General features: G+C 49.9%; 10 protein-coding genes across 10 annotated transcripts; 7 read left to right on the top strand and 3 right to left on the bottom strand.

The window, feature by feature from the left end:
- The first annotated feature begins 106 nt into the window (after window positions 1-106).
- On the top strand, window positions 107-2,892 carry POJ06DRAFT_254346 (kinase-like domain-containing protein). The gene is made up of 2 exons (XM_056187765.1): window positions 107-1,997; window positions 2,054-2,892. Exons 1-2 carry the CDS (start codon window positions 216-218, stop codon window positions 2,807-2,809), a joined length of 2,538 nt encoding a protein of 845 aa, XP_056043187.1. The 5' UTR covers window positions 107-215; the 3' UTR covers window positions 2,810-2,892.
- Window positions 2,893-3,031: 139 nt separating this feature from the next.
- On the top strand, window positions 3,032-4,943 carry POJ06DRAFT_254345 (putative serine esterase-domain-containing protein). The gene is made up of 3 exons (XM_056187764.1): window positions 3,032-3,278; window positions 3,339-3,486; window positions 3,542-4,943. Exons 1-3 carry the CDS (start codon window positions 3,244-3,246, stop codon window positions 4,688-4,690), a joined length of 1,332 nt encoding a protein of 443 aa, XP_056043186.1. The 5' UTR covers window positions 3,032-3,243; the 3' UTR covers window positions 4,691-4,943.
- On the bottom strand, window positions 4,944-5,853 carry POJ06DRAFT_254343 (uncharacterized protein). The gene has a single exon (XM_056187763.1). It carries the CDS (start codon window positions 5,646-5,648, stop codon window positions 5,055-5,057), a length of 594 nt encoding a protein of 197 aa, XP_056043185.1. The 5' UTR covers window positions 5,649-5,853; the 3' UTR covers window positions 4,944-5,054.
- Window positions 5,854-7,060: 1,207 nt separating this feature from the next.
- Window positions 7,061-8,856, top strand: POJ06DRAFT_197665 (phosphoribosyltransferase-like protein; the record flags this gene model as incomplete). Its single annotated transcript, XM_056185078.1, has 3 exons — window positions 7,061-7,286; window positions 7,426-7,511; window positions 7,570-8,856. 3 exons carry the CDS (start codon window positions 7,061-7,063, stop codon window positions 8,854-8,856), a joined length of 1,599 nt encoding a protein of 532 aa, XP_056043184.1.
- An 861-nt stretch (window positions 8,857-9,717) lies between these two features.
- POJ06DRAFT_254338 (acyl-CoA oxidase-domain-containing protein) lies at window positions 9,718-12,385 on the top strand. Its single transcript, XM_056187762.1, has 2 exons — window positions 9,718-10,382; window positions 10,434-12,385. The coding sequence occupies exons 1-2, from the start codon at window positions 9,955-9,957 to the stop codon at window positions 12,172-12,174; spliced, it is 2,169 nt and encodes a 722-aa protein (XP_056043183.1). The 5' UTR covers window positions 9,718-9,954; the 3' UTR covers window positions 12,175-12,385.
- A 100-nt stretch (window positions 12,386-12,485) lies between these two features.
- Window positions 12,486-14,671, top strand: POJ06DRAFT_301603 (Vps5 C terminal like-domain-containing protein). Its single transcript, XM_056190738.1, has 2 exons — window positions 12,486-12,783; window positions 12,852-14,671. The coding sequence occupies exons 1-2, from the start codon at window positions 12,684-12,686 to the stop codon at window positions 14,525-14,527; spliced, it is 1,776 nt and encodes a 591-aa protein (XP_056043182.1). The 5' UTR covers window positions 12,486-12,683; the 3' UTR covers window positions 14,528-14,671.
- POJ06DRAFT_254335 (uncharacterized protein) lies at window positions 14,672-15,531 on the bottom strand. Its single transcript, XM_056187761.1, has one exon. The coding sequence runs from the start codon at window positions 15,504-15,506 to the stop codon at window positions 14,781-14,783; it is 726 nt and encodes a 241-aa protein (XP_056043181.1). The 5' UTR covers window positions 15,507-15,531; the 3' UTR covers window positions 14,672-14,780.
- Window positions 15,532-15,699: 168 nt separating this feature from the next.
- On the top strand, window positions 15,700-18,861 carry POJ06DRAFT_223612 (uncharacterized protein). The gene is made up of 2 exons (XM_056185681.1): window positions 15,700-17,846; window positions 17,900-18,861. Exons 1-2 carry the CDS (start codon window positions 15,812-15,814, stop codon window positions 18,730-18,732), a joined length of 2,868 nt encoding a protein of 955 aa, XP_056043180.1. The 5' UTR covers window positions 15,700-15,811; the 3' UTR covers window positions 18,733-18,861.
- POJ06DRAFT_254333 (flavin reductase like domain-containing protein) lies at window positions 18,862-19,936 on the bottom strand. The gene has a single exon (XM_056187760.1). It carries the CDS (start codon window positions 19,795-19,797, stop codon window positions 18,937-18,939), a length of 861 nt encoding a protein of 286 aa, XP_056043179.1. The 5' UTR covers window positions 19,798-19,936; the 3' UTR covers window positions 18,862-18,936.
- Window positions 19,937-20,927: 991 nt separating this feature from the next.
- Window positions 20,928-23,967, top strand: POJ06DRAFT_295795 (potassium transporter). The gene is made up of 5 exons (XM_056190523.1): window positions 20,928-21,183; window positions 21,267-21,361; window positions 21,414-21,808; window positions 21,867-22,185; window positions 22,244-23,967. The coding sequence occupies exons 1-5, from the start codon at window positions 21,088-21,090 to the stop codon at window positions 23,739-23,741; spliced, it is 2,403 nt and encodes an 800-aa protein (XP_056043178.1). The 5' UTR covers window positions 20,928-21,087; the 3' UTR covers window positions 23,742-23,967.
- The last annotated feature ends 531 nt before the right edge of the window (window positions 23,968-24,498 follow it).

The following is a 24,498-nucleotide window of genomic DNA, read 5'->3' as shown; positions in this document are numbered from 1 at the left end:
GGCTTATTCAGTGTTGCCGCAGCGACGACAAGTAAACAAAAGTAGGTTTAGCACAACAAAGCACTTTGGAGTTTAGACGGTGCCATAACTACAATATTGTCATTCGCATATCTCTCTCGACTAACACCAATAATCTACGGCTCTCTCCGCCAGCGCGAGAGGAGCGGGTTGTGAATCACACTGGCGCGACTTATTCGTTCCTCGCGACACGATAAATGACATTTGGTCGGGAGATGCCGAATGCTGACGAAACGGGGCATTCGTCGGACGACAGCTACGCACTCCCCGCGCTCAGTTCGTACGCTCTCGCACTTCTTTCCACGGATGTTGAGTCAAACGGAGTTGAAAATGAGAATGATTTTCGAAAGGCGATAACAGTGACCGCGAATATTCCTCCAGTGGCGATCCCAGAGAAGGGCAAGAGCCTGGGAGATAGCTCCAGACGACGAAGTTCACGAGAATATCACTCACCGTCCACTCTTACTCGGAAATCTGCGAATACTGGCGACGAAGAAAATGCTACCAGAAGAAAATCAAGTAGTCCTCAAACATGGCAGACAACCACGCCATACCAGGCAGTAACGCCTGGCCTAGTCACGCCTGCGCTAACGGGGAAATCGAATACGCAACTTGCTCATATAGGGCACACAGTTGAGCCAACCTCACACTACCGAAGTATATTTCGAAAAAGTAAGCCAGGAAGATTGGGGCCACCTAAACGAGCGATTCGACGTGAGAGTCAAGAGGGAGAGCCCAAAGACCAACACACAACGAGTAATGTGAAGAGCCCCAGTGCATCGCCACGCAATAGATCAGACCAGGAACGTTTACGGGATGACCTGCTCGCCGAAGATGGGTTAAAGGAATCTGTTAAAGAAGGCGCGAGGCTACGATTCTCGGAGAAAGATGAGGAAATTCCACATAACACCACTCGGTGGTCTTCTTCGGATGGCTCTGGCAGTAAACGCGATTCATATACATCACTTTCGCGTGAATCAGATCCAAGAAGAAAAAGTTTTCTTAGCACTGATTTTGCAGATTTGGACATTGGAAGTAGCAGAACAAGCCCGGGCAATTTGGCTGTATTAGCAATTAGTCCAAAAACTTCGACGCAGGCGGAGAAGGTATTTCAGAGAACTGATAAGGAACAGAATAGCTCTCGTCAGTCAGTAGTTTATGATGCCAAGGATATGACAGCTGCGCGTAAGTCTCTATCGCCTATCGTTCAAGATTTACGACTCTCCGCGTCACCTAGGGATCGGGATCTTCGACGGTCACCCTCTCCGTTGAATCCACTGTCACGTCGAGCAGGCTCTCCGATCCCGACGCCAGCGGAGGAGAATTTGCCGGTAGCATCACCAATATTATCAGGCTCTGTGGAAAAGAGAACAGCTCACGCACAGGGTCAACGGCCGACATTCCCAATGAAATCCTACGCCCAGGAACGACCTCTAAGCCGAAGCTTGCTATCGCCTCGCATTGACGACATAGATTCTCTTAGACCACGTCCGCTGTCTCACATCTACTATGATGAAAATCGGAATAGCATGTCACAGCAGACTGGGCAACAACATCCTCGGTTCCAAGGAAGGCAACTACTGACACCGTTGTCCTCTAATATTGTTCGACCGCTTCGGACATCAACGCCGCCTCCTGAGTGTAATGTCTTTGAACCTCCACCAAAAATGAGTAATTTGGATATACCTAGACCAACTCCTAAGGCTCCTGGGAAGAAACAGAAGAACACTGTTACTGTTGCCGGTAAGACGTATCAGCGACTGGAACTACTAGGAAAAGGTGGTTCTTCGAAAGTATATAAAGTTCAATTGGCAAACAGTACGAAGATTTACGCGATGAAAAAAGTCACTTTTGATGAGGTTGATGATGCGGTCGTCAAGGGGTTCAAGGGCGAAATCGAGCTACTACGGAAATTGACGAATGAAGAAAGAGTTGTGAGACTAGTTGATTTTGAAATTACGGAAGGATGCGTCAACATGGTACGAAGTCAACGTTAGTTCATTTATTGCGACCTAATACTTATCCCTTCAAATAGGTCATGGAGTGTGGAGAAATTGATCTAGCGCATGTTTTGGCGTCGCGCTTAAATTCGCCAATCGACTTGTCATTCATTCGATATCACGCCATCGAAATGTTGCGCTGTGTCGAAGCGGTTCACCGACACGGTATTGTTCATTCGGATCTTAAACCGGCGAATTTTCTTTTCGTCAAAGGATTTCTCAAAATTATAGATTTCGGCATCGCGAATGCTGTCCCTGAATATACTACAAATGTACGTCGTGAGACTCAGATTGGTACACCGAACTATATGGCTCCCGAAGCACTGATGGATGTCAGTCAGCTAGACCCCCATGCTCCAGTTGGGAAGAAATGCATGAAAGTCGGCCGCCCGTCTGATGTTTGGAGTTGCGGATGTATCATCTATCAGATGGTCTACGGCAAGCCTCCGTACGCGGCATATAACGGTACACAACGCATGCTAGCAATCATGAATCCGAAGGTGCAGATAAATTATTCAGATTCTGGAATGGGTGGCGGACATGTCCCTCGAGAGGCAATTGATTGCATCAAGGGCTGCCTTGACCGCGATCCAGAACAGAGAAGCAAAATCGCGGACGTCTTGAGCGATCCTTTTCTGCGGCCACGATATATGTCGAAGGATGTATTAAGAGAATTGTTGGCTAGATCCGTTAAGTATGGCGCAGATCTAGGAAGGGCCGAATCCGCAGATATTGAGTTATTGGCAGAAGATGTATGGAAAAAAATTGGGCTATTAAATAAGGGCAACTAATGAGATGTTGTATGTACCTTTGTTCTCATATGTAGCAGCGTTGTCTTAATAGACCGCAGAGATATTGGCAGATTGAAGACGAGCTGATAGGAGATTGCCTGTAAGAAGAACAGCTGAGAGTCGGATATATCATGATCCGAACGCCGGCAGATGTTTACCCGGCTTGCTGACAATGACACGGCAGCCGTATCCACCCGTGCTAAGGCTTAAGCGGCGAGGCTTGTGAAACATTCCATGCCTGTTCGACATAATAATAGCTGGCGGAGGTCATCCGGCTGATTGACGATAAGTGGAGTTTGGCCGCGACTTCGACTGCGTGGTTGCGTAATCCTTTGAGCTCCTTGGAATCGTTACAAGGCTCGTAAGGGACAGCGAAATTTGATCGAGTTGAGAGAGCGTGTATACTCAGCGAGAACGTACACCAGAATAGCATCATGAGCGACGATCATCTTTTTGTCTTTTTGCACGGGTTTGTTTCCAAGCGATAAATATGCGTGCTTTCGAGGAGCTTGCTGACAAGCAGCTGTAGGCTCTGGGGAAACAAGTCACATTTGTATAGAGCCCGAGAACTATTGTTGAAAGAGTATCCCGACGCGCGAATCTTAGTTGCGGCTACATATGCAGGCAATTTAACGTACGACGGTGTCGCGGTGTGCGGAGAGAGAGTTATTGCTGAGGTATTATGAGTTATCCCTTTCTCTAAGTTTACTTGACTAATACTGGTAACATTAGATCAAGGAGCGAGTTAAGGAGATCAAGGCGTCTGATGGCGTGGCGATTCGGAAATTCAGTATAGCAGGCTACTCGCTCGGTGGTCTAGTATCTCGATACGTTGTGGGCGAACTCTACAACTCAGGCTTCTTTGACACGATCAAGCCAATGAATTTCACAACTTTCGCAACCCCTCACCTTGGTGTGTGCGCAGAGAAGCCAGGTTTCCGAAGATCGGCGTTCAATTACTATGGCCGCAAGTGGTTGAGCCAGTCAGGCCGGGATATGTTCCTTGGCAAAGGCGGTATCTTGCCAAAATTGGCAGATCCGGAGGGATATTATTACGCCGCGTTGTCAAAGTTTGAAATGTTGTCGTTGTATGCGAATATTACGAATGATCGCAGCGTGCCATTTTTCACGTCGTTTATGAGTGACCGGGATCCATTCACCGACCTCGCTAACTGCAGGCCGCAGTACGTCGATGGATACGAGCCTATAATCGTGGACTTGAGTAAGGAAATAAAGATGCTCAAGACTCCCATCAAACGGAAATGGAGCCGCCGCGATTATATTTTCTTTTCAGTATTATTTACTGTCGGCCCCATCGTTGCGCTCGCGGCATTGACCACAATCACTGTGTCTGCACAACTTTCTGAGAGACGCGTAAGGCAGTTTCATCGGTCAGCTACGTTTCCAAGTAGACCAGTGGAGATGACAGAGACGAATGGGAAGAATGAAACCGGCGCGGAGCTGATGCAAGATGTGGTCGAGGACCTGCTGGACGCAAGGGGTGCTGAGGAAGAAGACACTGGGCCGATGGATGACGCAATTCAGAATGAAAGTAGCAATAACAGTATATCTGCCAAAATTACCGGCACTCAAAGGTTGCGAAGCGGCAGCGTGAGCACGCTTACAACTGTCTGCAGCGGTCTGGTCGAGCATAAAGCGCGCAATCCGGACTTCGGAGGAAACAATGGTCCGGAGATGGCATTGGATCTGGAGGAAGTGCAGATTCGAATGTGCAAAGATATGAATAGATTGCAATGGAATAAATACGCGGTACAGATTCACCAGTCGTTGCATTCACATGCTGCAATTATTAACCGCAGGGGCGAGCTACCTGAAGGCGATACTGTGCTGGGGCATTGGGTTGAGCGTGTGGTGGTTTAGATGTGTTATCGGCTTTGCTGTTTCTTATTGATGCATTATATGTATGTTGCGGTTTATAGAGGGTCTGCTAATTAAATGTAGACTTGAATTCGTTAGGTATTTGTTGTGTTAGACACTTGGTAGTCTGCTCTACAACTAATCAATTGCTATTAATCGTGAAGTGTCAAAACGACCCAACGAAAGAACTTATGAAGAGCAAATATGATGGTAATTTGTCAACTTCAGTAACTATTAACTCAAAGAGCATAGACCAATAAATATTACTATAATACACGGGTAAATGCCAAGTAACCGCACGAAGATCGCGTAAGCAAAAACTTCAAAACCGGTAATTGCCATGAACCATTTTTTGTGCATCGAATTATTATTCATTTGCCAGACGGCTAGTGTATTCTTCATAATCGTCATACAGAGGCTTGCTTCCCGCCGATAAGTCTGGCAGACTTCGATCCATGTCGTCGATATCGCTCGATGACGTTGACGAGATTGTCGGCGTTCGCGAGGTCGGACGATATGAGTTACTGTCTGTCGAAGATTGTGACTGTACGTGATCGGATCCTGGGGGTGGCTGAAGGTTTGCGTTGGGTTGATGGGATCGGTGATGGTGATGAGCTGCCACAAGCGATGGCTTGAATTCTGCACTCCTATGGTGCACCCGCCGGCCTTCGACACCATCTTTCACAGCGGTTGTCGATATTCCAGAAAGAGTGGACGACCGTGATTCCGGTCTAGACGGGACATTTTGACTAGTGGCGGACCCAGCAGTAGAGGGTTCGGTAGGAGAATCGGACAGATCGGCATCGTCAACGACATCACCAGCAGAGGAAGCGGAAACTGGCGTCGGAAGTCCAGACGACGATACGCTCTCAGTAGACAATGGTGGCGTGGATGCGACAGGCCTCTGCATCAATGGCGCTGCCAGTTGGTCGCTGGAGTTGGATACGTCGTTGGTAGCCATTCTGTGGAAGGTACGGTATCGACAAAGGCAAAAAATGGTGAACTAGACCTAAAGCGATGTTGAGTAGAGTCTGTTCAGATAGCTATACACCACTATGCATGTCAAGCTGTGAAGACATGTTGATTCAAAGAAAAGTCTACGACGGAGAAGCAGATGAGATCGTGAGTGCGGCGTAGATCAAGTGATTGACGTGAGGAAACGACTGCTGAACGAGAGTTGGGCGAGGCACGATGATGCAATCGCTGAATCTTAAGTGGACCAGTCCTTCCTCATCGGGCACGCTGCGGCACGTGGGCATGAGCCGCATGCAGTCCCTTAGCCGAAAGAAATGGTACAGCCCTAACCCTCAGCCAACTTGCGTTTCTTGCGCCTCTGATCATTCGCGTATATCTCAAGAAGTTGTGTAGCTAGCAATTCGGATATACATATTGCAAATGTAGAGAAGCGCTGTCGCATGGACGTGCAATAGGTAGCTTAATTCATTGCTAGGGGTGGATACGATTACGGTACCGTCAACTTTGAGATTATCGTAAAGTTAATCGCAAAAATGAAGCTCTAGTCGTAAAGTAGTATAAAATCGTAAAGTAATCGTATTCCTTATTAGGAAGGTAGGGTTATTACTCTTGTGCAGGAAACCTCTGTCGTCTGAATATAATCAAGATTTGGTGTCGTAAGGGTTAGGGTTTGATTGTTCAAAAGCATATGTAACTATACGATATTTTGCGAGCAACCAACTTCTACATTGCTCGCATAGTTGATCTTAAACTTGTGCGACCAATCGTATAGTATACGATGTCTTATACGATTATATACGATTACTATAAGACTATACGATTACTCGCAAATCGTATCCACCCCTATGAATCATTGCTGCTTGTCTCTACAGATGGGACAAACTGTCGCAGTGCTGTAATTAAAGTACAGCAGCCTAGCTAGAGGATAGTATGCTTAATTGGCTTGTGACATGCAAGCTTAGCTCGCCAGCCATGTAATCCTGGGCTCGCGTTAGCCGATTCCAACGAATTCTGTGATCACTTGCTCAGGTGACTAAAGTTAATGGAGTTGTCGAAAACTTGACTTAGGACGAATAACCTGGCGACCTCGCAGGGAAAATAAGGCATAACTATGATGTGCGTCGCGTTTGCGCATTATCTGCATAATATGCCGCACTTGTTGCGTCGCAACCGTCGGGCGCCATCTCCCAAGAGCCATCGCAACTAATTCTCGGGAAAAACTTGATGGCACTTAATCTAGAAAAAAAACCTTCCCAATGTCGCCTCGAGGCACATCCACCACGTTTTCCGTTCCGTTAGATTCCTCCTTTAGTGGATAGGAATTTAAACTAAGTCGAGGACGCATAAGGCTTTATACACTTTGGTCGGTTTTTGTTCCAACACTAGGCTGTAGCAAAAATGTGCGGACTCAGTGGGATTCTCCTCGCCGACCAGGCGGCTATGTGTGCCTCACAACTTCTGGAGTCGTTGCATTTCCTCCAGCACCGTGGTCAGGATGCTGCCGGTATTGTTACTTGCGGTCCTCGGGGGAGACTGTATCAGTGCAAGGGCAACGGTATGATAAGAGACGTTTTCAATGAACAGCGTCTGGTGGGTCTCATTGGTAATATGGGTGTCGGCCATTGTAAGTCACCTTTCATTCTGTAAACGAGTCCGGCATATGGCATGCTACATTACTGGAATTTACAATTTTTCATGTCAAGAACTACTTGTATCGGGATGCCATTGGGCCATATGCGATTCGTGACTAACACAACATCCAGTGCGATATCCTACGGCCGGTAGCTCTGCCAATGCCGAAGCGCAGCCATTCTATGTGAACTCGCCGTATGGAATTGTTCTTTCTCATGTATGTTTGCCGGCTGCTTGGCTATTGCCATGTTGCAAAAGTCTAACATGAGTCGCAGAATGGTAATCTTATCAATGCGCCAGCCCTTAAACGATATCTTGATCAGGATGTCCACCGACATATCAACACCGATTCTGACTCCGAGTTGTTGTTGAATGTGTTTGCCAGCGAACTTGAGAAGACAAATAAAGTTCGAGTAAATGAGGAGGATGTCTTCACCGCATTGGCTGGTGTCTTCCGTGAATGCCGAGGCGCATTCTCCTGTGTTGGCATGCTCGCTGGCTTTGGCTTGATTGGTTTCAGAGATGCGAACGGTATCCGGCCGTTGGTTATTGGCGAGCGCGTGAACGCCGATGGGACTGTTGATCAGTTGATGGCCTCGGAAAGCGTGGCTCTGAAGGCCCTGGGTTGCAAGAGCGTGAAAGACCTTCTTCCTGGTCAGGCTGTTATTGTTCCCAAGGCTACCATGAAGCCAATTATTCGCCAGGTTGTTCCCATGCTCTCATACACGCCGGATATTTTCGAATACGTCTATTTCGCACGACCGGACTCTGTCATTGATGGCATCTCTGTTTATCGAAGTCGATTGGCCATGGGCGATAAGCTCGCCGCATATATTGTTAAGCGTTTCGGCGGTATTGAGAACTTGAAGAAGGCGGTTGATGTTGTCGTTCCCGTTCCCGATACTTCCCGTAATGCTGCCCTACAGCTCTCATTTACTCTTGGGCTTACCTATCGAGAGGGTTTCGTTAAGAACCGATATGTTGGCCGGACGTTCATAATGCCAGACCAGCAAGCCCGACGATCGAGTGTCCGAACCAAACTGAACGCTATGGAGCTCGAGTTTGAGGGACGAAATGTCTTGATTGTGGACGATTCTATTGTGCGAGGGACTACCAGCAAGGAAATTGTCCAGATGGCTCGCGAGGCCGGCGCTAAGAACGTCTACGTTGCCAGCTGCGCCCCGCCTATCCGCCATAACCACATCTATGGTATTGATCTTGCGGATACGAAAGAGCTTGTTGCGTACTCACGCACAGAGGCGGAGATTGCGTCTGCCATTGGCGCGGACGACGTTATTTACCAGACGCTGCCCGACTTGATCGCCGCGTGTGCCGAAGAGAGCGGGCATGTTAAGGAGTTTGAAGTTGGCGTGTTCACGGGAGAATACGTTACTGGTGTCGAGAACGGATACTTGGAGCATCTCGAGGAAATCCGGTTCCAGAACGCGAGATTGAAGAAGCTGGAAAAGAGCGGTAAGAGTTTTCCCTTTGACGTCAACGGCGACGGCGAGGGAAAGGCAGAGGTTGATATCGGATTGTATAACACGGCTGACTATAGGTGACGTTATGAAGCGAGTTGTGACTGATTCTATGGTCTGGGTAGTCTGAATTCATCAGTTAGAGAATAGTTGCTCGGAGATTTGTACAATATACGAAGGAAAATGCGGTGGTTTTGGATTACTGGGATTTGGTGTCTGGAGAGTAAACCGATAGAAATAAGATCTTCGTAAAGTAAGCTTGATTTATATGATACAAACATCTCAGAGTCTGCGCGTATCAGAACGCGTCCATACGACATTTCGTCTTGAAATCTGCATGCGACGGCTCTCTGCAAGTTAGGTGCGTTTTCAGCGCTTTCATTTGTTAGACGGTGTTACAGCAAGTGATGAATTCGGCTGGCGTACATGATCGTGATCATCAGGGATGAGAAATGGGTTCGGGTACTCAGGATTATATACATCGTCCTCGCAGAAAGAATATTTGTTCCAAGCGCTCAAGTTAGTAGACTTCAATGTCAGCTAAGCAACTGTCCTCTCCCGACTCCGCATCGCAGTAAAATATAGATCGAATGGAGTAGTTGTTTTTGGCCGAGAAGCTTGTAGTTTGATGAAAAAGTGGCCGCGTTTTACGAATACCACGGTGGTAAGTATACTTGCCGTTCATCTTTATCGATTCTGGAAATCAGCAACATGAAGATCACCAATCACGACCTTTCTGCGTGTTCGGTACAACAAGCAAGCATATCAATTTAGCCTCCTGTCCTGGTTTTGCAAATTGCACGTGCAAGAGCGCGGATAGAATGGAGTCCCTCTCTTTCCAGGGGCACTGCGAGCAACGTCGATCAGTTCCGAGGAATTTAGCATACGATATGACTGCAATCATTAATGGAACACGGAAATGCGGGGCAGCGTAGTGCCGCCGCCGGGTGCTTTGCGGGGTGTGGCGCAGGCATCCGAGGCGACGGAAGCCTCGGTCCCAAGGCCGCTCGAAAATGTTGCAACTTCCACACCACCATCTTACTACTCGAATCATCAGATCAAACGCTCCCCGGCATGTGACCTCTTGAAAACTGAATAAAACTCACCCGAGCCTCTTTCGTTCCTCTACTGTGACTACTGGTCTTCCTTCACAGCATTTATTCGGTTCTGTCTTCGCCTTTGATGCCTACTAGCATATTAGCCATGGACGAGAAAGCATCACAGCGAACAGCAGCAATTGCCGCCCATGTCTCGATGAGGAACTCGTCGACCGAGGTCACGGATACGTCTATCCTGGGGCAGGGAAATCCAATGGCAGATATGGCTGCGGAACGCTCCAAAGCGTCATTCCCGGTCCGTGAACTCACATACTTCCTCGACGGTAGTAAGGACATGACCGCTCTCAAAGAGCGGATAATGACTGAGCTGGAACGTGATCCTGTCTTCGAAAACATTGACTTTTATGATCTTACGAAGGAGCAACTCCGCGAGCGTACTATGTCGAGGATTGCCAGGTTGATCCATTATATTACGTCTGAGCGAGAGGAAGTTTCACACCTGCGACTCTCCCTCGTGGGACTTATGGATATGGGTCTACTCACACGAACAGGGTATGTAATTTCCACATCATATGCTATTGCTTGTTTCTGAGAAAGGCGCAGTGTGCACTATGGCTTGTTCTTTGGCTCCCTCCGGGGCTCGGCATCGCCGAAACAGTTTCAGTACTGGGTCGCGCAAGGCGCCGCCGAGATGAAGGGCATGGTTGGCTGCTTTTGTATGACCGAGCTGGCACACGGCAGCAACGTCGCCGGTCTCGAGACGACCGCCACATTTGACGAACGGACAGACGAGTTTATTATCCATACTCCGCAAATCGGTGCAACCAAATGGTGGATAGGTGGTGCCGCCCACACGGCGACACACACGATCTGCTTTGCCAGATTGATAGTTAAGGGTAAAGACTACGGTGTCAAATCGTTTGTCGTTCCACTGCGTGATCCGAAGACGTACGATCTTAAACCAGGCGTCAGTATAGGCGACCTCGGCAAGAAGATGGGCCGTGATGGTATTGATAACGGCTGGGTCCAGTTCTCATATGTCCGAATTCCACGACAGTTCATGTTAATGAAACACAGCAAGGTTGACCGTCACGGCAACGTCACTCAACCCCCACTTGAGCAGCTTACCTATGGTGCGTTGATTGGTGGTCGTGTCTCTATGGCCGCCGACTCGGCTCAAATGAGTAAGCGATTTGTGACTATCGCCCTGAGGTACGCTGCCGTTAGACGGCAATTTACGTCAAAGAAGGGCGAAATTGAGACAAAGATCTTGGATTATGCGTTACATCAGCGGCGACTACTGCCGCTGCTTGCCCAGACATTTGCGATGCAGTTCAGTTCGGACGAGACGTCAGCTAGGCACCGCGAGTTGATGCGCAAAATTGATTCAACTGATCCCAGTGACCTGAAGGCTATGGCTACTGTGATTGACGAGTTGAAGGAAGTGTTCACCACTAGTGCCGGTTTGAAGGCCTTCACAACCTGGGCTTGCGCGGAAACGATCGATCAGGCGCGTCAGGCCTGTGGCGGGCATGGATACTCTGCCTATAATGGCTTTGGACAAGCATACAATGACTGGGTTGTGCAATGCACCTGGGAGGGAGACAACAGTATTCTCGCACTCTCTGCTGGCCGTGGTCTCATACAGCGTTATCTTGAGGTCCAGAAAGGTGGCAAAGTGCCTTCACAGACGGCGTATCTCAGTAAGATCGCCGTGCTCAAGTGTGCAAAGGCAGGATTGCGCCAGATTGACTCTGTCGCAGTTCTTTCGGAAGCTTGGGAAGCTGTCGCCGCTGCCGTTGTGTCGAAGGCCGGCGAATCATACGTCTCGCTAACAAAGAAGGGATCTACTGCTGATGAGGCGTTTGAGGAGACCTCACAGCAACGCTTCCTTGCCGCGAGGATCCATACTCGATGCTTCATGGTCTTGAAGTTCTTCGATCGCATTTCTTCTGCTAGACCGGAGATCAAATCTATCTTGACTGATCTCGCTTTCCTGTACGCCTTATGGTCAATAGAGAATGACGCCGGATTATTCCTCCAGGCCGAATTCTTCACATCCAAGCAGATCGACGAGGTTCGAGAACTTTGCAACTCATACTGCCGCAAGATCCGTGATCAGGCTGTCCCCCTTACTGATTCGTTCAACTTGAGTGATTTCTTCATCAACTCTGCTATCGGCAGATATGACGGCAACGTCTACGAGAACTACTTTGTACAGGTGAAGAGACAGAATCCTTCAAAGCCGCAGGCTCCATATTTTGAGAACGTGATTAAGCCGTTTGTGCATAGGGATGCGGAAGTGGAGCTGGATGTTGAGGAATTAGATGAAGACGAGGCGTAAAGACAAGAAGGGATAAAGGTATAGACAAGAGCGCATATAAACTTGTATCATTTATCATGGGAATTTGGAATATACGATTGGTACTTCGTCTTTGCATATTGCTACTAATTTTTAATTTTGTACGATTTTTCACGCAAAGTCGTCAATCCTTCATAGAGAGAAGCTCGTCCAAGCACCTACATTTGAATTAAAGAAGAACAGATACGTGGACCTTGATACATAGTCCAAAAATGTAATCCTGTATTTTATAGTCCTTGACTCAGCTTCCTTGTTGCTTCTAAAGCAATGGCGAGTTATGGAGGCTGTTACGGACCTGTTTCGCCGGCCCTCCTGAGATTGCCCTGGCCCGACCTGTTAACAAACACCGGGTAACTAACCTCCAAATCCACATCGCGAATCATCAAACGTTTTGACCATCAAACTTATCATTGATTCAGTTCGTCTATACGTAATACTTTACGTCTCTTCGACACGAGCACTACTGCATTGATCGATTACTTGATCGGACAATGGATGCCGACGATCTCGGTGCGTCGCAATGGGACGACGTCGCGACGCCGCGACCTGTCGCAGCCTCCGTGTCGCCTACGGCGTCCCCTCCCCTAGATAGTAAGTCACTAGTTTCATCTCTTTTGTTTATTGTTTAAATAGAAATGCTTATAATGCTGGTATTTCAGATAACCCTTTCTCGCCGCCACCAACAACGGAGTCGGTTCCTGACGAACTATTATCGGCCGAACCCGAGCCAGAAGAAAGCGGTCCTGCGGAAGAGGGACAGACGCAATCGGAAACCTCACCCAGCAAAAAGCAGCCAACCTATGCCACAGTTTCAGCTACTGCGTCACGCGCTCGAGCTCTCCGTATGGCGCGCTCCCGCAAGTCGTCATTACCTGCTGGCGCCATTGCGCCAGAATCACTGACACCGGAAACGCTAGCGCATTCAGTGGTATTTGAGAATATCGACCCGGTTGCGAATCCGCTAGGTCCACTTGAAAATGATCATATGCCTGAGGAAATCAAAGAAGAGGAGGCAAACGGCGGGATCGAAGTGCCATCGGAATACTCCAATGAAAGGGGCGTCCAGAGCGCTGCCGAATCGGCTGCGGCCGCGGCTGCCGCTGCTGCAAACCCGGGCGCGTCGTGGAACCAGCCGACAACGTCGTCGGGGAGCGGGCAGAAACATATACCGGTTGAGCAGGCTGCAAATCCGACGTTTGATATCAGCGTCGGAGATCCCATCAAGGTCGGTGAACTCACGTCTGCTCATACGGTATACAACGTCCGTACTCGTACGTCTTCGAAGGCATTTAGATATTCCGATTTTACCGTGACTCGTCGGTACAGGGACTTCCGATGGTTGTACCATCAACTTAATAATAACAATCCTGGAATCATAGTGCCTACTCCGCCAGAGAAGCAAACGGTCGGCCGATTCGACGAGAGCTTTGTAGAAGGACGACGAGCCGCGCTCGAAAAGATGCTGAATAAGATTGCGCACCATCCAGTCCTTCAGCAGGACCCCGATTTGAAGATGTTTTTGGAAACCGATACGTTAAGTAGCGATATTAAAATCCGGGAACGATTGACAGGCGCTCAGAGTGATGCCAAGGGAGGCGGAGGGATAATGGGATCTTTGGGTGGTGCGTTCCAGTTTTCTGGGAAGTTCGTGGAGACGGACGAGTGGTTTGTGGATAAGCGTGCGTATATTGAGGCGCTGGAATTGCAGTTGAAGGCATTGTCACGTGCGTTGGATACTGTTATCGTCCAGCGAAAGGATTTGGCGGATACGACGTCTGATTTTGCGAATGCTCTGACACTACTGGGTGAGGTTGAGCTGTCGAGACCACTGGCTAGCGCAATAAATGGACTAGCTGAGGTTGAGCAACGGATTAGGGATTTGCATGAACGACAGGGTTTACAGGACATGCTTACGTTGGGCGACACTATTGATGAGTACGTCAGACTGATAGAGTCTATAAAGTCTGTGTTCGGCCAACGGCAGAAGTCGTACCTATCATGGCAGACCGCTGACCAAGAGTTGGCCAAAAAACAGCAATACCTCGCCCGCGTTATGCGGCAAGGCAAGACCCCACCAGAGCGACTGGGCACTATGCAGGAAGAAGTTGCAGAGTACGAACGGAAAGTATACAGTCTTCGGATAGCGTACGATGACATCTGCAAGACTATCAAGATGGAGTTTGAAAAGTTTCAGAAGGAGAAGATCGAGGACTTCCGCTCTAGCGTTGAGACGTACCTCGAGAGTGCTGTGGAATCGCAGAAGGAAGCTATTGAAATGTGGGAGACATTTTACGACCGACAAGGATTTGGAACCCCAGAGCCGCAGCAAGCGTAAGCGAGCGGTAAGTAATGTTGGAAGGAAGCGGCGATTGTCATGGATACGATGAATGAAGTCTTGTCGGGTAGTTGTCTAGTTGTTTATTGTTTGTTTACGATGTACCATGTTTTACGATATTACAATAGTATGACGGCCAGCGTAAAAGACAATATTACATGACCCGTAGTATGTACAATATTTACAAATGCCTTCATATATCATGCAACAGCTCCATCCATTCCCATCTGTGTGCCGAATGTCAAAACATGCTTTAGTATCTTCTGTTCCTCTTGGTCTGGACTTTGGCGTTCTTATTCGGATTGTACTCGAATTCGTCGAATAGATCGGTAAGATCATCGAATGCGTTCACTGGCTCATTCTCCACCTCGCTGTCCTCAGATTTCTTGACTTCGGCTTCCATAGCCTTCGCAGCTGTCTCCGAAGCATCCCTCTCAGCAGCGGCCTTGAAACTTTCATCTTCCACTTCTTCGCTCAGGACCTGCTGCTGCTGGCCATATCGTTGGTTAAATCGCCACATTCGGCCTCCAGCCTCTGTCTGAACTGCCTGCAATCCTTTGATAGTAGGGTTCCACAGCGGATGCAATCGCTGGTCCCTTAAATAACGCCATTCGATCCTAGGGAAAGGCGACTGCCGAACATACGTGGAACCGTCCGACAACTCCACCGTGCAGTCAAACTTGTAGTATACCGCGGGCCGTGTTTCGCCAAATCTATATTTTCGCTTCGGTAGCTTATCTGTCAGAACTGAATGGTTCGCAGTGTTTAATTCGAACGGGTTTGGTGCTGCATAATTTCGTCGCTGATGCGTGACTCCCGTAGATGCGGACGTTATGCAAAGCGATAGCTGCTTCAAAACCGGCAATGTTGCTATAATACCCGTAAGCCGGGGCGCATTACGTGCTCGTACAGTGGTTGATAATGCCATTGCCCGACGTGGTGAAGGTACAGAACGTAGAGCAACTCGATTGGAAGGCATCGAAATTTCGAGGCCAATACTTCGCGATGCGACTTGTTCAGGATGAGTGTCTACGAATAACGCGCAGAGTTTTGCAGAGGCATTCGCCGTTAATCACATGACTTGCCGGCCATGGCAGGTGCGGCACTTCACACGCACCAACCATGTGGGCAACGAACGAATATGATCACGAATCTTTTCTTTTTCTTCTGCACCTAACTACACAGAACAACAGCGCAAAGCATCGCACAACGAGGGTGGATTTTTTTTGTGATTTTTCGCGTTTTATGTATACTTGACATAACCTTGGTCTTCGTGCCTTCGTCATGGCCCGAGGTTCGATTGCAAAACGGGCAGCGGTCGCGGGGGTTGGCAATGGCGCAGACACGGCGGGAGGGTCGGCCAGTAGCTCGTCTGCATCACTAAATGGTGCAGCGGCTGCGTCGAGTTCTCGGACTGATCACAGTAGTTCGCCTACTCCTGACGCGTCCAGACGACCAGTTCCTCGGCCGGCCAGTCCGCTGGTGAAGTCATCGACATCGGTCTTCGCCGGTGTTCAGCCTACCGCGCCTTCGAAATCAGAAGTAGTGTGTGTTGAAACTACATCTGCAGCTCTTACACTTGCTCATACACCACATCAGCAAGATTTATCATTAGACTCGTCATCCAGGTCTCTTCGAAAGACCCCGTCTTTCTGCAATGATCCGAATGACAGCAATAATAATTTGAGTTCTCATAAATCGGGAGTAACACAAACCTCAATCTTACCACAGCATCCGTTGATTGATTCGCTTACAATATTTATCTTAATAATTCAATTTCCAAATTTAATAGTGTCGTTTATCCATCTCTTGTTCGCGTGCCTCACTTTCGTATCACCGACTCCTTCGCCGTTGTCCTCGTCGCTGATTTCGTCATTGACACACGCGACGCCTGCGTCGCCGAGCCTGCTGACTATATTCTTTGCGGATATTACGGTCGCCGTTATTTCGATTTTTGTCCTTCCCCGAATGCGCTCAATCATGGTTGACCTAGGCTCGGCGGTAATTGCGTCGGCACTAGGTGGCGGTGGATCAAAGACGGCTATTTATTGCACGTCACTATTGCAGTTGGCACGGATAGTTCGACATTCGTTGTTCTTGATCCGACGGGGTACCCTGCCGCCGCCCGTTTCAACGGCTCCATCCCCGGTTGTCTCAGTTTCGGCTGTAGCAGAAATTGCCTTGCAGCCGACACCTCAATATTATCTTGCAACTGGTACTTCCGTGGTTCCACGTACATGGGACCTACTGTACGGTTCAGCAGGTTGGTTTAGTCAGGCAATTGCGGTTCATATCGTCGGCCAAAGTCTTATGCATTCGATTCGACGCATGTTCCTAGAGCATGAGAATCGGTTGAGTTCGATGCCGGCTGCGTCGTCATCGCCTGGAATGTTAAGCGATAGCTACGGATTCGACTACGAGGCGGCCACATATCAGAGTTTACCACAGTCGCAATCGAGTAGTACGGCGTCATTTCCGCCCCAAAATGGCGCTGCTGCAGCAATGAATAAAAAGAAAAAGAAATCAGGAAGTACGCGGCATCAGCAGCAGTCGCTGTGGTCAGCGTTGGCAAACACTTTGGTTCTGGCATCTAGGGATTCAAGTCAGCTACGTTCTGACCCATCGACGACTTCCAGCGACCATGCTCAAAATGGTGGACACCAGCAGGAGGATGATAACCAGTCGTTGCTATCGTCCTTAATTTCGGACGATTATTCTGCAACTGGGTTGGGTTATAGACCGTCGGTCACGGAGCCGGCGTTGTATAGCTGTGTTCGATATATTCTAGAAAATGAGGTTGCTTTTGAAATCATGCCTGGGCAGCCTGTTACGCCTGCGTCAGCTCCTGCGCCAGTTCAAACGTCTGGTTCGGTGCAGGAACAGGGCTCATCGTCCATATTGTCGACGTCGCTGGTGCCTTCTATTTTCTCGCATCAGGATCCTACACAGGTTGTATCCGGAGCACAGCCCCATAATGCGCGGGCCTCTCTCTATGTTGGAGTGTCCGTGCGTGTGAATGGCATTCTATGGCCAGAAGTTTCAGTGCAGACGATTGTTCCGAAAGCACATCACCCTGCAATCGCCGGTGTAACGTCTGATCCGGATCCAACTGTGCGACTATTAGAAGATGCCGTCGCTGACGAGCCGTTGGACGGTAGTGTGGCAACGCAAGATTCTTCGGAGGCGTTTGCTGAGACGTTACTCGTGGTTTCTGGTCTTACGCCGATTACCGAGTATGAGGTTGAAGTTTGCAAGACGTTTAAGAATGGAAGACAGGTTACGATTTGTCGAACCAATATATGCACGTCGCCCAAAGATCGTACGTTTGTTATTGCTAGCTTGCAGTTGGAAATATTATGCTAACGGATTCAGCCTCGGCCGTGTCATCCCAACAGCACCAGCCTTCTCGACCCCTCTCGCCGGTCACGACTCTTCTCGATACGTTGTGTACGACTAATTCCACGCTCACTGACGAAAAGCAGAAGCTCAAGCGAGCGCGCCGCGACCACTCGAAGCACCTGTCGGCGTTGCGTTCCGACATCGACTCCTTGAAAGCGCGCCTTGGCGCTGGTGACAAAGGCGACGAGCGGGCGTGGCGCCGCGTGCTTGCTCTTCGAGAGTCTGTGCGACGGACGGAGGAGGAAATAGAGAGCTTGTCGCGCCGTACTGAGGAGCTTGAGCGCGAAGAGAGGAGTGTTAGCTCTGACATTGACAGCCGGCGGGCAGAGTGGGTTGCTAAGATGCGAGAACTCGAGTGCTATGAAGCAGGATTCCGTGCCAAGCAGGAACAAGCGTCACGGAAGGAACGCGGGTTACATGCTGACGAGGCGGCGATTCAGAGCAAACGGGACAAGCTCGCGGCTCGTCATCGTAAGCTGATGGCGGACTTCCAACGCGCGGATCAAGAGCGCCGGACTGCTTGGGAACAGGAGTTTGCCCGACGCAAGCTGCAGCGCGAACAGCTTGCCGAGCGTCGGCAGGCTATCGAGGAGGAGTTTTCGAACGCGATTACGAAGATGGAGAAGGGCATCGATGATATCCGGGAACGCACGAGCGGTACGTGGCAGTCAGTGTCGCTGTTGAACGAGAATGCTACTGGGGCGGTTGCTAGTGTTGCGACTAGTCCTACATCCGTGCCAGCGACGGTACCGGTCGGCGCTGCAGTTGTTGCGCACGATGTAACGGCATCGCCTCAGGATCTGTAATGTGTATTTAGTCGCAAGTGTTATTTAGAGTTGGATTGTTTGTTTTGTGTGAGTATTGAATTTTGTTTCAAAATGTGTGTATTAGTAATGTTGGGCGGAAGAGTTGTAAATATAGTGAAACAATTCATTCTATGATACAAAGATTCTATTATACAAATTTCCCTATCCAATTCGATGCTGTATGGTACATTAGTCTAATGCCTATTATGTCTGCCGATGCCGTAGCTGGTGTTTGCAGAGAAGTACCGTGTCAGGGTCCTGATCTGATTCGAGCAAAACCCGCTTGAAAGTGCGACTGAAGTACACTAACCCGGGACTAAGTTCTTCGTGTGGTGGGGACGCATCACTTGCAATCTCTTGTAGGTTCTTGCCAAAGTCTATCCGTTCAACCTCGCCGACCCAGATCTCGTGGTCGCGGACTGTGAAGCAGTGTTGGGTGCGGCAGTCGAGTCTTGCAAACGCAACGGGATGATGCGCATCATTGGCGTCCTGCGAATCCCGTTTGCGATCGTGGGCATGTATTGTCGTGTGGTTCAGCATCGGAGTGTTGTATGGTTCGGGCGCTCGTGGGAACCAGTCAACGTCGAGGATCTCGACTTGGTCGCCTTCCTGAATGTGCTCGATCCTGTTGTTGTCCTGGTTTCGGTCGGGTGCATGTGCAACGCCGCCGCCAGCGAAACCGCGGGCAATTTGTTCGGCACCATAGGCACCGGACAAGAGGTTCACGCTGAACCGGCCGGATTCGTGGATCAACTTGGACGTGCTCGATGGCACCCGCAAGTTGAACGTGACAAGCGGAGCACCGGGCGCAGACACGGAGAGCGAAGTCAGCGACGACACGGTCGCGGCTCGAGTATGTGGGCCATGAGCGGCAGTGATGACAGCGAGCGGGGCCGCATGTCGCGACAAGATTGTCTTGTATTTCGAGACGAAGGTCGAGAATGGGGTGTCGTCAAGGGTGTGGATCCTCCGTTTCACCGTCGACGCTTGACCGCACCACCCAGGGCCGCGACGGACAGTGGGCCGCAGGCGGCTCACAAGCGACGCGGCGGACGACAGTGGCATGCTCTGGTTGCGAGTATGCTTAGATAGCCAATCGGTCTGTGGCTTTGGGGCCGATCTTTCGCGAGGTGTGGTAAATCGCTGCAGGCTTAAGTCGACAGATCAATTATTCGCTTGCCTTTGACGGTACCAGACCCAACGTTTTGCCATTCACAACCGCAATTACTGTGATTCCACAGACGCGCTGCACGACTTCCATAATGTATGTATACGAGCCGCAGAGTATGCGGCTACTTTTTGCTTTCTACATCCTGTTTTGCAGTTGTCGCTCCACAATGGATCAATTTGGATGACTTGGCCGTGAATCTTGGAAGCCCTGATTGGGGCAGACACAGCATATGATTGGCCGACACGCGACGGGGAGCAGATTCGAGTTGCACGTTTTGGCGTGAATTTTCGCACATGAAAGGGGCAGCCAAGCAGTTGACGTTCGGCAAGTATATTTGCGGAGAGGCACAGACACGAAGTGTCTTTCACGCTTTTAAGCGAAAGTTCGGCACGACACGGATTTGCAGAGTTAGTGCGCAACAGAGCACGCAGACATGAGTATGAGGGATTTTACGAATGCATGGGAGCGAGTTATTCGTATCCTCGCTGTACCTTGAGACCCGCAATTTCTCCTGCGGCTGTACACAGCCTCGCTCAATAATAATGAGTCTCTCAGCTTTTTGTGGGTGACCCAGCCAATACAACAAAATAAACAAACCTTCGGTCGCTCACGCTTTCTGTACTTGTACGACTGCGAAAATTTTCACTGCACTGCTGGTCTGAGGTAGTACGACTTTCTTAGTGAGTGCGGACTCAGTGAGGACGTCGTACTTAGTGTATTCTGCTGCATCACTGTTAAGAACGCAATTACTGCGCATGCATGGGCACTTAACTTTGCATCATCCCATACCCCGAAATACCCGCCCTATTCTGTAAAATCCTGAAACTGTAGTGTCGCGCCGGCGGCGCATATTAATGAATGTGACGGGAATTACTGCCGTGTGCTATCGCGTTCGTGCTGCTATCTAGACGCATCAACGACGCGCGACTGAAAGTGCGGCCAGGACCCGGTTTACACGCTCAACCCCAGTGTGAAGGTGCTGCAAACTATCCTTTCCTTATAAAGGGTGGACGGCGACGATATATATGCATTCCTGACTGCCCTGTTCCTGGTCCTGGTCCTGTTTTTGTCTGCTCCTGTCTGCCCCTGTTCTCCTCATCTCCTCACAGCGTATCGCTTCCACCGTCAGACTTCGACCTTTGTCGTCTTCTCTTCTGTGTGCCTCTCCAGTCGCCGTGACTGCCATGTCTCCTTCCCCGTCGGCTTGGACCCGCGTACGTGGTCATTCACATTCTAGTGATAGCGAGGCCGGGGGTGCAGCACCTCCCAAAGCGTCTTTAGTATGCCGTGATTTTCTTTGCCAATTTGCTCCTTGGTCTTCTGCCCGGTTGGATGCCAGGATTGGAAACTGACATTACCACAGACGGCCAGGGCGCTCGCAACCGGCATACTTGCTCTTCAGAGTCTCGGCGCAATCTATGGTGACATCGGCACCAGTCCGTTGTACGTTTACACCAGGTATGCCTCTTTGATGGTACAAAAGCAATTTGGCTGTCGACTAAGAGGTCAGCATTTTTCCATCCTCCATACCGACGGAGCGGCAAACGCTAGGGGCAGCATCCTGCATCTTTTGGGGTTTTACTATCATTGTGCTGGCCAAATACGGCGTCATTGTCCTTCTTCTAGGACCGAATAATGGCGAGGGCGGACAGGTTGCATTGTATGCCAAGCTTGCCCGCACTCTGCATGTCGGACCTAGGGGTGTGACCTTACCGGGCGAATTGGAGCCAGATGACAAGCTGCTCTTGACAAACACTGCTACGCACGATTCTCAGATCTCCAGGGTACGGCATCGCGTCAGTGGCTGGTTTCACGAGACGGCGTTGCCGAAAGTCCTGATGGGATTGTGCTTCTTTGGATGCAGCTTGGTCTTTTCCGACGGTTTGTTGACCCCTACTACCAGTGGTATGATCTGCCCAGTGTGCATGAGTCATTTATTTAGGATCATTGCTAAGTACGGCAGTTCTTTCGGCGATCGGCGGCATAGCAGTCGCTGCTCCTAGCCTCACTGACGCCGTCTTGCCAATATCGTGCGGTGTCCTGATTGCCCTTTTCATGGCTCAGCAGTTCGGCTCTGGAAAGTTGTCGACCGTTTTCGCACCGATTGTTTTGCTCTGGCTTCTTGCCATCTCCGTCGTCGGCATTATTAACATCACAAAGCACCCGGCCATTTTCAGGGCCCTGAGTCCGTCGTTCGCGATCGAGTTTTTGAGGGATCAGGGCAATGTTGATATTCTTGGCGGTGTCATGCTCTCCATGACAGGTGTCGAAGCCATGTTTGCGTATGGGTCTCTGTGTATATATATATGTGGTTAAGGTCATTGACTTACCCTCGTATAGAGATGTCGGTCATTTTGGCCGCCTGCCTGTCCAGCTCTCGCTGTCGTGTGTAGTGTACCCGGCCCTCATGCTGGCGTATCTCGGGCAAGGTGCATACATCATTCTTGATCCAGCTAGCATCTCGAATGCGTTCTTCTTGTCTATTCCGGGTGGGATCAATACGCCTCAATACTGGTTTATTTTCGTTCTTGCCACTCTGGCGACAGTCATCGCGTCCCAGGCTCTGATCCTTGGAGTTTTCAGCATCTTGCGGCAATTGATCCATATCGACTGTTTCCCTGCCTTCCGCGTTCGGCATACTTCGCATCATGTGTTTGGACAGGTATACATTCCCGTGGTGAACTACATGCTCATGATAGGCGTCGTGTTGACGACAGTCGGGTTCCAGAACAGTGCCAATGTCACGGCGGCGTACGGTCTTGGTATTTCATTGGACTTTTTCGTTACTACCACGCTAGTCACGTTGGTCCTTGTGTACGTCTACGAAGTGCCGTGGTACTTGTACATGCCTTTTTTCCTCGTGTTTGCTGCGTTAGATATGTGCTTTATCGTGGCCGGTGTCCGGAAGGTGCCCGACGGAGCGTGGTTCCCACTCACGGTCGCCATCGCGTTTACATGTTTTATCACATTTTGGCGATGGGCGCGCTCGTTGAAAGTCGACAATGAGTATGATTCTCGAGTCCGGGTGGGCACCGTTTTCGACGGTCTAGACAAGACCGTCGAGCGTAATGCCGAAACGCTCGTGCTTGGCCGAAGTTCTACGTCGAGACTGTTCAAAGACCCGGATATCGAGCCGGCCACCTATCCCCTGAATGAAATAGTTTACGCACCGCCTTCGCACAGAATGGCCGAAGATTCGGTCGCGCGGTCACGCACGGATGGAATTCAGGCCCAGCGGAGTGTGGAACCGCTGCCGCTGCGGTTGCGGTCCGACCCGCATATTCAGCTCACGCGACTGGCCCAGGTTGTTGCGCTTGTGCATACGAACGTCGCGCAGACGCTGCATTCGCCCAATACGGTGCCCCGCATTTTAGCCCATTTGTTGAATGTTTTCCCAGGGTTGCCGGAACATGTTATTTTGCTGGGGAATAGAGTTACGGATAAGCCGTTTGTAGCTGATGACAGCAGAGTCGATGTGCACGCCATGCGTAATATGCCGGGTTTCTACCGCTGCGTTGTGAGATTCGGGTTCATGGACTCTGTGCATATCAACCATTCCCACGTCCGCGAGATCTTAGGCCGGATTGACGCAAAGGCGGTGAAGAGCGTGTGCCATGTGATTGAGAGTGAACGCGTATATGCTCGTCGACGGGCATATGACGGTAATTGGCGGCGGATTTTGCGGGTGGCCGGTGAATATGTGCGGACGTTTGGCATCGAGCAGGTGTTCAGTCCTCTTGATAGGGTGTTTGAACAGAAGTATGTCGCGGAAGTGGACGCTGACGACAAGAGCTTTGAGGTGCGGCGTCTGTACGTTGGTTCTGTCGTTAGACTGTAACATTTGCTGTTGCCGTCCTTCCGACGACAACATGGCCAGATAGGGTGAGAGGGTGGAAAGAGTGGTTTACGGCACAACGAATAGACGGTTTGACAGTACAGCTAAGAGAATCGCAATACGTGGCATTGAAACCCATGTAATCATTGACTAATATTTAGACAAATCTCGGTAGATGTCTATATACCTTTAGAACACCTCGCCATTTGGGTCTAGAAAATGAATTAAGGCACTCGCTAGGCTCTAAAATATGTTCTCCACAAAGGACTAGCGTTCTCGATATGTTCCTCACCAGGACTAGCGCTAACAGTAAATTATGCTTTACGTACCGTGTCATCTTCGCTACCCTTACCCATTCCAGGATGGCCCGTGGGCGACTTTCATGGCCGGTGCCAGTTGAAGGGAAGGAATCGGGTTAGGGCAGCATTGGGGCGGCAAAGTGACCTGCACCAGGTAGTTTAGATCATCATGTAATCAAAGTGGCCACAGTTGTCAGAACGGGGAAGCCGTGATTTCGTCACTGGCTTGGCTTGCCACCTAGATTTTTTTTGTCTAACGGTCGCTGACGAGCTTCGGCGGCGGGGGCGAGTGAGCGAGCGTAGGAAAAAGTTGCGACGTGAGTCGCGCTGATTGGTTTGGCGAGGGTTAGTTCGAAGCTTAATGAGCGTGATAACGGCGACAAGGGCCAGTGAGTCACGCTCGAGGATGACGGCCGGGCTGGGAGCTGCTGGTTACGTAAATTGAGGCACGATCACTTAGG

The sequence above is a fragment of the Lipomyces tetrasporus genome, assembly GCF_029532465.1.
Source record: "Lipomyces tetrasporus strain NRRL Y-64009 chromosome Unknown POJ06scaffold_6, whole genome shotgun sequence".
Classification (NCBI taxonomy): domain Eukaryota; kingdom Fungi; phylum Ascomycota; class Lipomycetes; order Lipomycetales; family Lipomycetaceae; genus Lipomyces; species Lipomyces tetrasporus.
This window is presented reverse-complemented; position numbering and strand designations above follow the sequence as displayed.

What these genes read in the sequence shown, in the direction of transcription:
- POJ06DRAFT_254338 (XM_056187762.1), top strand. Translation starts at nt 9,955, where the DNA reads ATGCCTACTAGCATATTAGCCATGGACGAGAAAGCATCACAGCGAACA. An exon ending in GGTCTACTCACACGAACAGG is followed by an intron (nt 10,383 to 10,433) that starts GTATGTAATTTC and finishes AGAAAGGCGCAG; the next exon opens with TGTGCACTATGGCTTGTTCT.
- POJ06DRAFT_254346 (XM_056187765.1), top strand. Translation starts at nt 216, where the DNA reads ATGACATTTGGTCGGGAGATGCCGAATGCTGACGAAACGGGGCATTCG. An exon ending in CGGAAGGATGCGTCAACATG is followed by an intron (nt 1,998 to 2,053) that starts GTACGAAGTCAA and finishes CCCTTCAAATAG; the next exon opens with GTCATGGAGTGTGGAGAAAT.
- POJ06DRAFT_301603 (XM_056190738.1), top strand. Translation starts at nt 12,684, where the DNA reads ATGGATGCCGACGATCTCGGTGCGTCGCAATGGGACGACGTCGCGACG. An exon ending in GGCGTCCCCTCCCCTAGATA is followed by an intron (nt 12,784 to 12,851) that starts GTAAGTCACTAG and finishes CTGGTATTTCAG; the next exon opens with ATAACCCTTTCTCGCCGCCA.
- POJ06DRAFT_254343 (XM_056187763.1), bottom strand. Translation starts at nt 5,648, where the DNA reads ATGGCTACCAACGACGTATCCAACTCCAGCGACCAACTGGCAGCGCCA.
- POJ06DRAFT_254345 (XM_056187764.1), top strand. Translation starts at nt 3,244, where the DNA reads ATGAGCGACGATCATCTTTTTGTCTTTTTGCACGG. An exon ending in CTTTTTGTCTTTTTGCACGG is followed by an intron (nt 3,279 to 3,338) that starts GTTTGTTTCCAA and finishes AAGCAGCTGTAG; the next exon opens with GCTCTGGGGAAACAAGTCAC. An exon ending in GAGAGAGAGTTATTGCTGAG is followed by an intron (nt 3,487 to 3,541) that starts GTATTATGAGTT and finishes TGGTAACATTAG; the next exon opens with ATCAAGGAGCGAGTTAAGGA.
- POJ06DRAFT_254333 (XM_056187760.1), bottom strand. Translation starts at nt 19,797, where the DNA reads ATGCCACTGTCGTCCGCCGCGTCGCTTGTGAGCCGCCTGCGGCCCACT.
- POJ06DRAFT_254335 (XM_056187761.1), bottom strand. Translation starts at nt 15,506, where the DNA reads ATGCCTTCCAATCGAGTTGCTCTACGTTCTGTACCTTCACCACGTCGG.
- POJ06DRAFT_223612 (XM_056185681.1), top strand. Translation starts at nt 15,812, where the DNA reads ATGGCCCGAGGTTCGATTGCAAAACGGGCAGCGGTCGCGGGGGTTGGC. An exon ending in ATGCACGTCGCCCAAAGATC is followed by an intron (nt 17,847 to 17,899) that starts GTACGTTTGTTA and finishes TAACGGATTCAG; the next exon opens with CCTCGGCCGTGTCATCCCAA.
- POJ06DRAFT_295795 (XM_056190523.1), top strand. Translation starts at nt 21,088, where the DNA reads ATGTCTCCTTCCCCGTCGGCTTGGACCCGCGTACGTGGTCATTCACAT. An exon ending in CACCTCCCAAAGCGTCTTTA is followed by an intron (nt 21,184 to 21,266) that starts GTATGCCGTGAT and finishes ACATTACCACAG; the next exon opens with ACGGCCAGGGCGCTCGCAAC. An exon ending in GGTGTCGAAGCCATGTTTGC is followed by an intron (nt 22,186 to 22,243) that starts GTATGGGTCTCT and finishes ACCCTCGTATAG; the next exon opens with AGATGTCGGTCATTTTGGCC.